At 29.0% G+C, this 17619-nt stretch overlaps 1 protein-coding gene across 1 annotated transcript; it reads right to left on the bottom strand.

Annotated features, from left to right (window-relative positions):
• Window positions 1-326: 326 nt before the first annotated feature.
• On the bottom strand, window positions 327-1987 carry LOC149921400 (uncharacterized). The gene is made up of 2 exons (XM_090162169.1): window positions 1256-1987; window positions 327-1148 (listed from the first exon to the last, which is right to left on the bottom strand). The coding sequence occupies exons 1-2, from the start codon at window positions 1985-1987 to the stop codon at window positions 327-329; spliced, it is 1554 nt and encodes a 517-aa protein (XP_090018295.1).
• Between the last annotated feature and the right edge of the window lie 15632 nt (window positions 1988-17619).

Raw genomic sequence — 17619 nt, 5'->3', positions numbered from 1 at the left:
TAAACAAAGTCATAAAAGGCACACTGTCAAGGGCATTTAAAAAAAATCGAAGATGAGCTTTCTGTTTTTAATCCAGGTGGCGCCACTGCTGCGTTGCGACACACTAGAAATATTTATTGGCAAAAATGCACTGGATAGTGTGCCTTTAATGTTAGTAATAGTTATTATTAAACAGAATTATCAATTAAAGTGATAAATATAAAAAAATGATTTTTATTTTTATGGTTCCTATAAACTTTTTTTTATTAAGGGCAACTATGGCTCTCTGAAAATATTTTAAATAAAACTACATTACCATATTTCAAAACTTGGCATTTTTAATCTCTCTAAACAAATCTACGCTTTTTAGCTGCAGCGATTAACTCGGTCTTATCAGGACAAGGAATTGGAGCCATATTAGTTTTTTTCCTTATTTTTGGCAAATCTACTAGAGGAATATCCTCTTTGTCCATCAATTTTCTGTTCATAATGTTTTCTAGGATAGTATATATGAAACCATATGTTTTAGGCTCTTTAAGCGGCCTAGCGTGCCATTCACCGGTAGCTTTGGAGAAATAAAAATCAAATTCTTCTTTGCATTGTTTCTGTGCATCTAAATGCTCTTCTTTTTCAAAATAAAATTTTCGGCTGATGTTAAAATTGTGGTCTAATGCAGTCAGCATGGTTCTAGCTTCCATGACGTCACTGTCAAACTCTTTCTGTTTAGGACAATACTTAAGCATTAAACTGTGATATGACTCCAAAGTTGATGTATGTGAGAATGCATTTACTTGTTTAAGGTCTTTTAGTAGATTTTTGTTCAGAACAATGTTTACAAGTGCATCATGACTAGGTGTGTCAGCCTTAAGCCATTTTTTTTTCCTAGCCGCATCTTGTGATAAATCTTCATGCATGCAAGATTGATAGTGAGGAAGGTTGGGAAAAGTATGTACGTTAGTGATGTGAAAGCAAATTGATTTCCACATATCTATTAATACATCAACATTCTGGTTACAGTGTTCTGAACAATACCACAAATGACGACTCAACGATTTCACCCATGGCTCTAGCTCCTGATTTGATTTCTTTCGAGCAATTAATTTCAGTTTCGTTCTTGTTCTTAGGTAGATGCCAAACATCAAATTGATGATTAATCTCAGTATAATTTTCTAGGCGCATATAATGAGTCATTAGAATAGGCAAAATTATCCTGCTCCGACTGTTCAGAAATTTCACCAAGAGAAAAGGGTGATTGATTATAATGCGCACCACGTACATTTTTCAATGGAGTAGAGGTAAAAACCATTGGCGTTGTTATCGTACGACTTGGACTAAATGTGTGAATTGATTTTGTAGCATAAGAATGATCTTTCACAGCCAAAGTGACTAATTTATCTTTGAGAGTAGCCAATTCCAATTTGATACTTTCTTCAGTACATGTATCAGTTCCAACACTAATTTTATCAGTCTCAACCATCACATCAGAGATAGTTTGTACGAAAATAGACCTTGTAATGGGTATTGCATTAATTCCAGCATGAACCTTTTCAACTTGAGAACCAATTACTTTTGAATGGCTAAACTCAGTTGATAAACTATCGCATTGAGTTTGAAGTTTTAATTCAACTTCAGAAGTTTCTTCAGTGGTCTGTTCAATCAATTCAGGAAGATTTAATGTTGGAATTGAACCAATTTTGAGATGTTTACTTTTTTTAGGACCAGTGCCTCTGATTTCTATGCAATCACTAGTAAAATGATTTTCACAAACCCTTAGGTTACTGCTGGGTGGCAAAGGCTTAGACGCAGACGGTGACCCAAAATACGGAGCTCTTACATGTTCTTCCGCGAACTGAAGCCATTTTTGCGCGAGTTCGGGGTTTTTTAAAAAATTAGGAACTCTATATAAAGAAACCCCAAATTTTGCAGAGAAAATTTTACACCCTTTTATTATACAAACTGGCATTATGATGTTGTTGAAGCCGGTGCCCGGATTATCTACTGATTTCATTGAATACTACAGCCAATTTCGATGAGGCGCTGTTCGCCCGAACAGCCCGTCAACGAAGTTGGCCTTGCTACAGCAGCCAATTAGGACACGGTCCGAAAACTTTGAGGGGAAACCGAAATACAGGGGGTTATGGCGGCGCACATAATAATTAATTAAATGCTTCTAAGTTAATTACAATTATTTGTTGTTTCGTATAACAAATTTTATTTTGAATTTTAGGCGTGTGCCATTGTTTTAAGACCAAAAGTTAACTATCCCGGAACTTGCCTTTAAATATTTATAAATTATATTAATCTTATAATTAATGAAATATTTATAAATTATATTAATCTTATATTTAATTAAATATTTATAAATTATATTAATCTTATATTTAATTAAATATTTAAAAATTATATTAATATTATATTTAAATAAATATCTGAGTATTTTAATTTACTTGATCGTGTTCAGGAATTGAACTCGGATCGCATCGTTACAATGCAGATAGTTTACCGCCATGCCATTGACTTCCTTTAGGGAAATAAAAAGTAAAGAAACCATTATGATAAGGCGGGTTTTTTACCTTTTAATAACGCTTAGAAAAAGGATAATTATTCAAAACTCCCGCGGAAACTATATAAAAGTAATAATATAGCGGCACCGTGTGGAGAACTATCAATCAAACCGGATAAAAAATATAATATCTTCAACTTTTCGAACTGTAGTCAAATCTTGACGAGTCTAAAAAAACATGAAATAAACGTATATAAAGCCGTTGCCGTCAATCTGGAGATTAGTCTTTCTTAGTTCTTGGCGGTCAGACGAACTACTACAGGACGGGGTCCTGGTGTCGGTCAAAAGTTATGAGGTAACTTTGCGGTTCTAATTAGTATGTTCGGTCTTCGGTCAAGAAAAGAGTTAAATTGTGTTTCGCGTTTGGAACGTGAGCGAATGGACTTAAGTGTATGAACAGTGCGTGCTTAAGACTGAAAGTGTTAAAGTAATTGTGAACTAACTCAAGTCAGCTGTAAGATAAAATTGATTGTTATGTTTTTTTGAATTGGAATAACCTAATTATACCCTTGAAATTATCATCTCAACCTGTGAGGCTAATTAAGTAGATTGGAAGATATTAGTAGCGATCAGCTCTCAGCTGTTAATTAAGACAAGAGTTTATAGTAAGGTAGTTTGAATTTAGTTAAAATTACTCAGTATAATTTATGATATTTACTTAAGTGTAAGTGTGTTTTGGTTTATTTTTCAATCACGATGAACTAAGACAAATCTAGTCTTGGACACTTGAGTACCAGTTCTGCACAATTACGTAGGAGGGATATATATTGTTGGGTTATTGATGAAAGTTAAATCTAGAACGTTCCATAGACTGTTCTGAATAAAAATAAGCATTTATAATTTTGCATAATTCTGGTTGCCATTTTATTTCTAATCACTCGCCCACAACATTAAATTTCTGGCAATCCCGAAACAACTAAATTTGCGATATAACGGCGACGGGAAATTATTCTCGTAAATTTATCGCGTGGCCTTGGGAAATGTTATTTTAACAAAATTTCGATAAACTATCGTTTAATTAAAATCGGCCCGATTCCGTTAAAATTATAAACCAAAAAGCGAACGGTCGTTATAATACCCTCTTCAACTATTTCTTTCATTAAAATTTGCTTTGTATTATATTCAACTGACAAACTTGTACCGTAAAAAGGGTTTAATTCAATTGTGCAATGTTATAGTACGTCCAACTTACTGTTGTAACTACTTAACTTATGATATTTTGAATAAATTAAAATTGGTCGTTTCGTCTCAATTATTCTAATTATAGTTAAATTTTATACCGGGCGGGATAGAACTGGGATAAAGTTTATAACAAATAACCCTAAATTGCGGAGATATATCTTTAAGGGTTATCTCGAGAAGTTAATACCACTAGGGACCATTCTTCCGAGGAGAGGTATATTTTGGCTTGGCAACTTGTTATCCGTGAGGCGAGAAACTTTAATAACAAGTGGCAAAAGTTCATTAATGGCCTTTAAAAGTAAAATGAATTTGAAGACAAATACAAGCCATTTTAATTTATTGATACGATTTTAATTATTAAAATTAAAGATACAAATTTCTTGTATTTGTTTGAATCATCTACTTACAAACTCAAACAACAGTCAATCTGACACCAGTCTTTTAGAAGTCTACTGCTAGTTGAATCTTTGAGCTTCTAACCCATTTTTCTTGAGCCCGTCCATTCAAACTCATTTTACTCCTAAAAGGACATTAATGAACTTTTGCCACTTGTTATTAAAGTTTCTCTCCTCACGGATGATAAACAATTGATAGTTTAATGAAAACAATTTGGTTCAAGGAAGTATATTGTTTGCCAGATTTAACTCTGTGTCCGGTTTTTTGGGGTAATTTTGTGGGAGCCCATATCTCTGAAACGAAGCACTTTAGGACCCCTGTTTATTGGACATGTTTTACTCATAGAGACCCATAGAATGCATATAGAAAGTTTCGGTACTTTTATCCGTAACACCCTGTATATACAAGTTTTACAGAAAACATTGATTTGGATAGCGCTGTTAATTCATTTATTGATAAATGTGATACCAGAAAAAATATTTTCTACTATAAATAAAATGTTCTATTAAAGCTGTCTTAGTTAATATCAATATTGTAATTTCAATGTTTTCATATGAATATCATATTTGTGGTATCCGGGCCCCCACTGGGAAAATTTTTGATCGGCGCCCCTGCAAATACTGTACCGCGAAACGGTAGGTCCTGGCGTTGCGGTCCTGGACAAGGTCCGTAGAAAATAGACTAATATCATTCCATTTTCCCAAATATGTTTTGCAATGCCATTTTCCATGTCATGGTTTTTTACACAAGTTTTATGTTCTATAATTCGTTCTGTAATTTAGTGGTCTCCATTAATATATACATTGAACACGAGCACTGAATTTCATAAACTAGGAGCATCAAACTCATGGAGAACGTAGCCCGTCTAAAGTCGTGCATTTTCTTGTGTACAATTTTCATTGGTTAGATGATCTAGCTCCTGCTGCCGTCGGAAGGTGAAAATTCGGAAATTGTCTTCCTCCCCGCCCGTAAAACGGTCAGCCTAAAGGAACGTACAATGAAATTTGTACACGGCACTGCGTTAGCGTGTTTAAAGGCTAGCTGCGTTCTCCTTGTGTGGGGTGCTGTGTTTGTTGCTCCTAGCTGTTCGCGACCAATTTGAATTGACCCCGACCAACATTTTCATGTTCCATTTGTATACTCGATGTTTGTATCAACTTTCCTTCTGGGTTGATGCTTAAGCTGTGGATGGTTCGTATCATCAATGATTATAAATTAATAAATGTATTTTAGTAGTAATTCGTCTGTTTCGAAAATCTTCTTATTTTCAAAGGGGTTATCTAATTTATAATACGGAGAAAACTCTTCGTGCGTAGTTTAAATTTCGGTCAGAAGTATCGCTGCCTAGCTACAAACGAATGAGTGAAAGTTGTTTGCTTATTCAAAAGTAATCGGTAACGTTTCAGTTTACAAACATTTTAATTGAAAAGTTATGTTTTTTTATTCAAAGATTTAGTTGACAGGTTATAAATTAGATGGCGTAATTTCTGCCACAAAGTTTAAGAGAAGCTAGGGTTGATTGTCGCTAGTTACGTTAGAAACGAGACGTGACACGTGTTAGCATATGTAACATAATTACTCATAAGTATGTCACTGTACCTTTATTCCATTCAAAAATTTTCACTAACGGTTTGTTGCACCACGAACCAGTAAAAAGGTTGACTACATTTGATTTTAACCTTTTAATTCATCCTAGTAATTTTGGAAGTCACACTATTGGCTACTAACATATTTATTTAAACCAATGGAAAACCTGTAAATTGAGAAGGAATTTTTGCGTCGGAATTTTAGTCAGCGCAATGTAGATTTATTGAAATTTATAAACTCGCTCGGCTTGTGCGGATGAAGTTAAATAGTGAGTAGTTTAGAAAAAGGAAAGTTTGGGGAAAATGACCAATACGGTTCGGTTCAGAGATCACTTTCCGAAAATAGAACAGGTCGTCGAAGTGGGATATTCCACCAGCGTTTTTAAAACCCATACCAAGCCTAGAACAGTTAGGCCTAGTCTCAAAACAATCTGTAGATGCCCCAGAAAAGCTCAACCTGAATTTCAACTACTTTTTCAATAAATCTGTTTCTTTTATTTGACAATGCAAATTTATTTTAGAACCTGAGTTTCCGAAGACTTTATTAATTGCATTAACACCACTTGACAGTAGTTCATTTTAGCTCCTAAGCCTTGGTTGTTCAAACGGTTTGTTTACTAAAATAAAGGCGTGGTTTATCATAAGTAGAGCTAATTGTGCGACGGCATAATCTTAATTTGAGATTCGATGACGTCAAATATTACATCAAATATGACATCAATATTACGTAGGGTATGAATGACGCAATTACTGTATATTTTATATATCTAACGATAGGAAATCACATGGCCTCAACAGCTTTTGTATTGGTTTGCCCACCCGGGTCTTCTGATGGTGGGCGGCATCCACTCTTTAAGTTAGAATGGCAATTTATATATCAAACGATAAGAAATCACGTAGCCTCAACAGCTTTTGTATTAGTTTGCCTACCTGTGTCTACTATAAAGGGTGTATGGGTTTGGCCACCCGAATACACCGATGTGGAACTAATATTACGGCCTGGGCCGAATTGTTTAAGGTTAGATCTTTATAAAAAGGACGACTCGTCGAATTTTAATTCGTCTCTTTTTCAAATTGTTAAAATGTTCCACGCGCTCTTTAATACTTTAGCGTAAAAGGCTCAAGCCTATTTACGCTAAAATATCAAGACGCGTGTGGAATAGACGCTAAAAGAAATTATTCGCTCCAAAATAAAAACCGTCAAAAGGAAGGGTTTTAAATTAAAAACGCGTGAATCTCGATGATATCGCCCATTTTTTCGTCGCACGTGTAATTATTTATTCTGATAATAAAATAGAATCACGTGGGCTTAGCAATATTTATCTGCATTTGTCTTGGCCAATAAGATTATCCCTTCCGAGCAAGCACGCGCCAATTTACACAATGAACCGATGAAGATTTTCAAATCAATTTCTTTTAAGATCTATTTTTTAACAAGTTGAATAAGACATAAAAAGGGTTTATGCTAGCGTCTATTGGCTATCATAGTTGAACGTCATTTTTACGTCACGAGTGACGCGCCTGATACATCTAAACAAGAAGGCCAATGTTACTTTATAATCTAAAATGTAGAAGGTAATCTGGTCCATTGCTAACTTCAACTTTTATCTCGGTATTATTCCAATATTCCCGATACGCTTGTAGAAATTGTTCTAACAACAGAAAACATCCAACGAACCTTGAAATAAACTTCGAAAAGAAAACTTTCGCGAGAAATTCTTTCGAAACCTGGATGCAGTTCCTTCGTCGGGTCATTTTCTAAAGTGAATTCCACTCTTGGCCGCTCAGTTTTTCCGAGCAACCCCGTACCCGGCTCTTCTTGCAACCATTAAGACCTCCAAAGGCGCATTTTAGAACTCATATTCTGCATGTTCCCGCGGTTTTTAGCTCCATTCTTTATACAAGGCGTCTACGTGATCAAAGGCTTAACGACGGAAGATTCTCTACGGATTTTTACGGAGTTACATCTATTATTCATTATAGTGGCTTTGGCGCCTTACGTTTTAGCGGGAATTGCGAACTGGACTAGTTTGTTTTCTTCCTAATTCAATTTAATCAATTTAAAATGAATTAGGATTTCATTTGTTTCGAAGAAGTACAATGAGTTAATTAACTACGAAATGTAACTAGAAAATGTGTAACAACATCTTTTATTCAAGAAAAATGCCATGAAAATAGACCTTACAAAAGTCTTCATTTTAGTGTTGTAAGTTGGAAAATTTTCAGTATTTTTACGAAAAAAAATAAAAATAATTCCATGATAAGTCCAATATATTATTTGCAAATTTAAATAAAGCGGCATTTTCGTCTAATTTTTTCGAATCTAAAAATAAAACTAAACCTCTAGATTAGTTTAAACTGATTAACAATATAACGCTATTAATGTTTTGTAGTATGTTTACAATTAGACATTTTATATCGATAAAAAGTTAAAAACATTAAAAACCCTTAAAAAGTAATTTATGTTTATTTTTTTAATTTTTCCGATTTGCGGAAAATTTTCCGCATTTTATTTTTCCGGAAAATTAATAACACTACTTTATTTAAATATTGGACAAAACACGGTCGATTTTGCTATAGAAATTAACGTGTTTTTTTGGTTTACGAGCTTGAGTGTTAAGTACGTGAGTATTTGTTCTTTAAAGGCCACACTGGAATTTTAATTGGGAACTTGAAACTATTATGTACCATATAACTGGAATTTAGCTTGAGTTAGGAAAGCAAGGTCTTAGAAAATAAAACTATTAAGTTTGGGAATTAATCGTTTCTAGCACAGCAAAATATAACTTAGCATTATAACCCAATCATTTCAAAACTGTATAGCAAACTTACTATTTAAGGTCTTTAAGATTCTACCACCACAACATAATTTAGCATTTCTAAACTACTCGTTACTAAGCACATTTTAGCAATTCAGGTTTGGAGATTACCATTTCAGAACTTTTTTTTAATAGGAGAGCTTAGCTTAGATTTACGTGTCTGTTTTTAAAATGTAGAGTTAAGCGCAGTTTATCATTTTTGTCGGAACATTTGTAATCGCAATAGCATTGGAATTGCATTTTGAACCATGATCAAATTTATATAGCACAGATTACTATTATGTTTTTATAATATAAAAGCACAGTTTAGCGTTTCAGATCTTTTTTTTAATAGCAGGGCGCAGATTAGATTTCCAAGTGTCTGTTTTTAATGGAAATGAAAAGTTTAACCATTTCGTCCAAACGTTTATTTTTTCGTAATAGAAAAGCAGAGTTTAGCATAACGTGTGTCTATTTTTAATAGCAAAGTAGAGTTTAACATTTCTGGTTTATGGATTTCTAAAACTATAGTAAAGTTTAGCATTTTGTTCCAATAAATTCCAATAGCAACAGCACATCGTTTTTAACCCTGGTGAAATTTAACAACAGAGCATAGTTTAGCATTTCGAGTTGGTTTTAAGTGTCTTCTTTACCAGCATATCGCGATGTTGATCCAAACATTTATCCTAACAATAGCGTAGTATTTTCAATTAGCAAAGAATTTAAAACGTTGACGAAAATTCACTACAAAAAGCGAAACCCCACGTTTAACGAAAAATCCATATAAAAATAAAAGGAAAAATAACATTTCTTTTATCAATCCAAATAGCGGCGATATGTCCGCGACTCTTTTGAAAGAAGCCCAGCTCTTGCTGGAAGTTTGGGAGATATTGTAGGTTAAAGAAAAGGGAATCCTACAGAAAGGAATACGAATCAATAGGGGGGTTTGTGTTGGGTATCTATGTCCCCTCTACTGGCAATTCTCGTCGTTTGTTCTACCCCTCATCTGCGGATGACACTTTAAAATTGAAAATGGAACCCCGGATTTCCCTGGGCAAACCCTCTTTCCTTTTTCACTGAAAATACCAAAATTCTGAATAAAAAAAATGCTATCTAGTCATGATACCCTACACCGTCCCAAACGCAGTCAAAAATATCGATTGAAACCCTCCTTTAAGATTCAGCTTTAGGACCACAGTCTGTGTTCAAACATGGATATTTCTCTAAAAATAGGGAATATTGTGGTTAGCGGAAGGCCGCTTAAGCCGCGTGGGAATAGATACTAGCCAAGGATTTGGCACATACCGAACTGAAATCTGATTTGTTTTAATTTTTTGGTCGAAAGATAGTGCTTGGTATGTATTTTTTCGGCCAGCGATTACGCATTTATGTGCAAATAGTAAACATATTGTTCCTTAATGTAGTCAGAATATTACATCTCGATGGCGGAGTGGTTAGCACTTTCGCCTCGCAGCAAGAGGGCCGAGTTTGATCCCAGCTTGTGGCACTGGGTGAAAACTCGGTAATACTCCTTCTGCGTTGAGTTTGCAAGTTCTCTCCCCACTGGTTTAAGGGGTTTTCCCCCGAGATCTTCGGTTTCCCCATAAAAACTTGTTGAGGTTAACGGTAATAGTTAGTGTAGGGAGCTGTTGGCTCGAACGCGTGGCATGCAGGGCTTGCCACCACCCTCCTACGCATTGTAACCCGGCCACCTGAATTAATGGCTTCAAAAGTCGCTTGACGACTTAGGCCTAAGGTGGTGCCTTGGGTATTAGCCTAGCTGATTATTATTATTATTATTATTATTATTATTATTATTATTATTATTATTATTATATATATTTTTTTTTAGTTTTGGGCATAAAATGTTTTGGAATTGAATTTGGACGAACCTTTTTATGTTTGTATGCTTTTTCTTGTTGGCCGAATAAACGATTGAAGTTATGAAAATTTCCATGATTGTTCAAAATGCATTTTTTTTCAAAATGCAAAATACCTTCTCCTTAACTCAAAATGTAAAATGTAAAATGCAAGATACTTTCTCCATAACTCAAAATGCAAAATTCTTTCTCCAAAACTCAAAATGCATTTTGAAAAAAATAATGGTTTTTCAAAATGCGAAATGTTTTGACAAATGCACTATGTTTACTTTTACTGTAGTAACTAACCACAGCTAGTTTGAAATTAATAATAATTAATTACTAATTAATTATTATTATTTATTTATTAATTATTTAGTAATAATTACGTAGAGATTTCAAATCCACGCAGCCAGCGGTAGCACTGTATGAATGTTTGTCTGCTTCTGAGTAAGCATTTTGAAAATGTTTTACACATATCAAAACCGTAAAATGCAACATGTAAAATGCATAATAGTTTCCTAGAAATTCTCAATTTAAAATTTAAAATGCAAAATACTTTGCATTTTGCATTTTCAAAATTCATTTTGAACAACCCTGCAAATTTCTTATGCATAAATATTTTTGTAGTCGAATAAGACCATGGTAGTAAAAATATACTAGAGATTCTACTTTCTGCAAATTCCTGTCATAACTGATACAAATTTTAAACAATACTACCGCCAAAAACATTATTTAGGAAACGACAGTTGCTAGAGTTCCGATAGCTTCATTAATTAATAGTTCAGCAATTCATCTAGAGATGGCGCCATTAAGTTGTCAAAAACATTTTTCGTTGCCATGGCAAACCCGTTGCCCATTGAATTAAATCCCTTTAGGATTTTTCAAGTTACATGAAGGTCTACCAATCCCACGAGTTTGAACAAAATCGGTGTGTAACACCTCGGGTCGTCTCTAATTAAAATGATTAAATTTAATTAAAATGATTAAATCTAATTAAAATGATTAAATCTAATTAAAATGATTAAATCTAATTAAAATGATTAAATCTAATTAAAATGATTAAATCTAATTAAAATGATTAAATCTAATTAAAATGATTAAATCTAATTAAAATGATTAAATCTAATTAAAATGATTAAATCTAATTAAAATGATTAAATCTAATTAAAATGATTAAATCTAATTAAAATGATTAAATCTAATTAAAATGATTAAATCTAATTAAAATGATTAAATCTAATTAAAATGATTAAATCTAATTAAAATGATTAAATCTAATTAAAATGATTAAATCTAATTAAAATGATTAAATCTAATTAAAATGATTAAATCTAATTAAAATGATTAAATCTAATTAAAATGATTAAATCTAATTAAAATGATTAAATCTAATTAAAATGATTAAATCTAATTAAAATGATTAAATCTAATTAAAATGATTAAATCTAATTAAAATGATTAAATCTAATTAAAATGATTAAATCTAATTAAAATGATTAAATCTAATTAAAATGATTAAATCTAATTAAAATGATTAAATCTAATTAAAATGATTAAATCTAATTAAAATGATTAAATCTAATTAAAATGATTAAATCTAATTAAAATGATTAAATCTAATTAAAATGATTAAATCTAATTAAAATGATTAAATCTAATTAAAATGATTAAATCTAATTAAAATGATTAAATTTAATTAAAATGATTAAATCTAATTAAAATGATTAAATCTAATTAAAATGATTAAATCTAATTAAAATGATTAAATCTAATTAAAATGATTAAATCTAATTAAAATGATTAAATCTAATTAAAATGATTAAATCTAATTAAAATGATTAAATCTAATTAAAATGATTAAATCTAATTAAAATGATTAAATCTAATTAAAATGATTAAATCTAATTAAAATGATTAAATCTAATTAAAATGATTAAATCTAATTAAAATGATTAAATCTAATTAAAATGATTAAATCTAATTAAAATGATTAAATCTAATTAAAATGATTAAATCTAATTAAAATGATTAAATCTAATTAAAATGATTAAATCTAATTAAAATGATTAAATCTAATTAAAATTATTAAATCTAATTAAAATGATTAAATCTAATTAAAATTATTAAATCTAATTAAAATGATTAAATCTAATTAAAATTATTAAATCTAATTAAAATGATTAAATCTAATTAAAATTATTAAATCTAATTAAAATTATTAAATCTAATTAAAATTATTAAATCTAATTAAAATTATTAAATCTAATTAAAATGATTAAATCTAATTAAAATTATTAAATCTAATTAAAATGATTAAATCTAATTAAAATTATTAAATCTAATTAAAATTATTAAATCTAATTAAAATTATTAAATCTAATTAAAATTATTAAATCTAATTAAAATTATTAAATCTAATTAAAATTATTAAATCTAATTAAAATTATTAAATCTAATTAAAATGATTAAATCTAATTAAAATGATTAAATCTAATTAAAATGATTAAATCTAATTAAAATGATTAAATCTAATTAAAATGATTAAATCTAATTAAAATGATTAAATCTAATTAAAATGATTAAATCTAATTAAAATGATTAAATCTAATTAAAATGATTAAATCTAATTAAAATGATTAAATCTAATTAAAATTATTAAATCTAATTAAAATGATTAAATCTAATTAAAATGATTAAATCTAATTAAAATGATTAAATCTAATTAAAATGATTAAATCTAATTAAAATGATTAAATCTAATTAAAATGATTAAATCTAATTAAAATGATTAAATCTAATTAAAATGATTAAATCTAATTAAAATGATTAAATCTAATTAAAATGATTAAATCTAATTAAAATGATTAAATCTAATTAAAATGATTAAATCTAATTAAAATGATTAAATCTAATTAAAATGATTAAATCTAATTAAAATGATTAAATCTAATTAAAATGATTAAATCTAATTAAAATTATTAAATCTAATTAAAATTATTAAATCTAATTAAAATGATTAAATCTAATTAAAATGATTAAATCTAATTAAAATGATTAAATCTAATTAAAATTATTAAATCTAATTAAAATGATTAAATCTAATTAAAATGATTAAATCTAATTAAAATGATTAAATCTAATTAAAATGATTAAATCTAATTAAAATGATTAAATCTAATTAAAATGATTAAATCTAATTAAAATGATTAAATCTAATTAAAATGATTAAATCTAATTAAAATGATTAAATCTAATTAAAATGATTAAATCTAATTAAAATGATTAAATCTAATTAAAATGATTAAATCTAATTAAAATGATTAAATCTAATTAAAATGATTAAATCTAATTAAAATGATTAAATCTAATTAAAATGATTAAATCTAATTAAAATTGACGAAACAGACTATCATTTAAAATATTAGCTTCTGGAGAATAAGAAGTGTCACACTTATTTTGATATGCTTCTTATGCCACTACCCACATTTAAAAGAGAAAGAATTTGATAAGGCTCTAGAAAGGCTGATATCTATTCTCGATGATATCATTATTACTATACCAGAATTTTGAATGTTTTCTATCGGTTAATTTGTAATTTACCTTCTTAATCCTAATGATCCCACAGATGGCTTATGTTCAAATTGATATTGTGTGCTTAAAGATTCCATATTTCCTACCAACTTTCTACCAACTCTAGTCAGACAGCTAAAGCTTAATAAAATACGCGAAAAAGTAGATAAGTCCATAATTAAAAGGGATAATATAGCTAAATCCTAAACAAATTTGAAGAAATTTAAAAACTTACTAATAACTCGTACCGATAGGTCTTCGAGCAACGCGAAACTCGGATCAAATAGATCTTCGAGTAATAAACTAAATTAAAATTAAATAAAATAGTCAGAAATTCCAACGGTAGACCGGTTTCGTTCTATTTGGAACTCGTCAGTACCGTGCGGGAAATCTGGCTGGCGACTATCAAATCGAAAAGAGAAACTAAGCCTAAACATTAAAAATTTCAAAACGCGTTGCATATAGCAACGGAAAGCCGAAAAAGGGGGGAGTGTGGTGGAGAATAGTATGTACGTTAAGTTAAGTTAGAAGAAACCACCTATGGACTGTGAGAAGGATGATAAAATACGCGAAAAAGTAGATAAGTCCATAATTAAAAGGGATAACTATTCTCCACCACACTCCCCCCTTTTTCGGCTTTCCGTTGCTATATGCAACGCGTTTTGAAATTTTTAATGTTTAGGCTTAGTTTCTCTTTTCGATTTGATAGTCGCCAGCCAGATTTCCCGCACGGTACTGACGAGTTCCAAATAGAACGAAACCGGTCTACCGTTGGAATTTCTGGCTATTTTATTTATTTTTAATTTAGTTTATTACTCGAAGATCTATTTGATCCGAGTTTCGCGTTGCTCGAAGACCTATCGGTACGAGTTATTAGTAAGTTTTTAAATTTCTTCAAATCTAATTAAAATGATTAAATCTAATTAAAATGATTAAATCTAATTAAAATGATTAAATCTAATTAAAATTATTAAATCTAATTAAAATGATTAAATCTAATTAAAATTATTAAATCTAATTAAAATGATTAAATCTAATTAAAATTATTAAATCTAATTAAAATGATTAAATCTAATTAAAATTATTAAATCTAATTAAAATTATTAAATCTAATTAAAATTATTAAATCTAATTAAAATGATTAAATCTAATTAAAATTATTAAATCTAATTAAAATTATTAAATCTAATTAAAATTATTAAATCTAATTAAAATTATTAAATCTAATTAAAATTATTAAATCTAATTAAAATTATTAAATCTAATTAAAATTATTAAATCTAATTAAAATGATTAAATCTAATTAAAATGATTAAATCTAATTAAAATGATTAAATCTAATTAAAATGATTAAATCTAATTAAAATGATTAAATCTAATTAAAATGATTAAATCTAATTAAAATGATTAAATCTAATTAAAATGATTAAATCTAATTAAAATGATTAAATCTAATTAAAATGATTAAATCTAATTAAAATGATTAAATCTAATTAAAATGATTAAATCTAATTAAAATGATTAAATCTAATTAAAATGATTAAATCTAATTAAAATGATTAAATCTAATTAAAATGATTAAATCTAATTAAAATGATTAAATCTAATTAAAATGATTAAATCTAATTAAAATGATTAAATCTAATTAAAATGATTAAATCTAATTAAAATGATTAAATCTAATTAAAATGATTAAATCTAATTAAAATGATTAAATCTAATTAAAATGATTAAATCTAATTAAAATGATTAAATCTAATTAAAATGATTAAATCTAATTAAAATGATTAAATCTAATTAAAATGATTAAATCTAATTAAAATTATTAAATCTAATTAAAATTATTAAATCTAATTAAAATGATTAAATCTAATTAAAATGATTAAATCTAATTAAAATGATTAAATCTAATTAAAATTATTAAATCTAATTAAAATGATTAAATCTAATTAAAATGATTAAATCTAATTAAAATGATTAAATCTAATTAAAATGATTAAATCTAATTAAAATGATTAAATCTAATTAAAATGATTAAATCTAATTAAAATGATTAAATCTAATTAAAATGATTAAATCTAATTAAAATGATTAAATCTAATTAAAATGATTAAATCTAATTAAAATGATTAAATCTAATTAAAATGATTAAATCTAATTAAAATGATTAAATCTAATTAAAATGATTAAATCTAATTAAAATGATTAAATCTAATTAAAATTGACGAAACAGACTATCATTTAAAATATTAGCTTCTGGAGAATAAGAAGTGTCACACTTATTTTGATATGCTTCTTATGCCACTACCCACATTTAAAAGAGAAAGAATTTGATAAGGCTCTAGAAAGGCTGATATCTATTCTCGATGATATCATTATTACTATACCAGAATTTTGAATGTTTTCTATCGGTTAATTTGTAATTTACCTTCTTAATCCTAATGATCCCACAGATGGCTTATGTTCAAATTGATATTGTGTGCTTAAAGATTCCATATTTCCTACCAACTTTCTACCAACTCTAGTCAGACAGCTAAAGCTTAATAAAATACGCGAAAAAGTAGATAAGTCCATAATTAAAAGGGATAATATAGCTAAATCCTAAACAAATTTGAAGAAATTTAAAAACTTACTAATAACTCGTACCGATAGGTCTTCGAGCAACGCGAAACTCGGATCAAATAGATCTTCGAGTAATAAACTAAATTAAAATTAAATAAAATAGTCAGAAATTCCAACGGTAGACCGGTTTCGTTCTATTTGGAACTCGTCAGTACCGTGCGGGAAATCTGGCTGGCGACTATCAAATCGAAAAGAGAAACTAAGCCTAAACATTAAAAATTTCAAAACGCGTTGCATATAGCAACGGAAAGCCGAAAAAGGGGGGAGTGTGGTGGAGAATAGTATGTACGTTAAGTTAAGTTAGAAGAAACCACCTATGGACTGTGAGAAGGATGATAAAATACGCGAAAAAGTAGATAAGTCCATAATTAAAAGGGATAACTATTCTCCACCACACTCCCCCCTTTTTCGGCTTTCCGTTGCTATATGCAACGCGTTTTGAAATTTTTAATGTTTAGGCTTAGTTTCTCTTTTCGATTTGATAGTCGCCAGCCAGATTTCCCGCACGGTACTGACGAGTTCCAAATAGAACGAAACCGGTCTACCGTTGGAATTTCTGGCTATTTTATTTATTTTTAATTTAGTTTATTACTCGAAGATCTATTTGATCCGAGTTTCGCGTTGCTCGAAGACCTATCGGTACGAGTTATTAGTAAGTTTTTAAATTTCTTCAAATTTGTTTAGGATTTAGCTATATTATCCCTTTTAATTATGGACTTATCTACTTTTTCGCGTATTTTATCATCCTTCTCACAGTCCATAGGTGGTTTCTTCTAACTCAGCTAAAGCTTACTTTAGTAAAAACTTCAACATAAAACTTAAGTCTCGTTAATCCAGTACAAGAATTTGTCCAATGTCGAACCACTTGCAAGCAATACGTACAGGTTTTACAGTGATTTGTCCATTCCATATGGAAAGAGAATGCTGAACCTAAATTCCGTAACATTGTCAAATCAACCCAGCGTCTTAAAGGGCCTGGGTTTCAAAAATATCTTGTTATAGCAGATTTGGAAAATCATATTTTGTGTGTTTGTTTCCCACCGTATTTATGGAAAAAGATC

This window comes from Leiobunum rupestre, chromosome 11 (assembly GCF_980474605.1).
Source record: "Leiobunum rupestre chromosome 11, qqLeiRupe1.1.hap1, whole genome shotgun sequence".
Taxonomy (NCBI): domain Eukaryota; kingdom Metazoa; phylum Arthropoda; class Arachnida; order Opiliones; family Sclerosomatidae; genus Leiobunum; species Leiobunum rupestre.
This window is presented reverse-complemented; position numbering and strand designations above follow the sequence as displayed.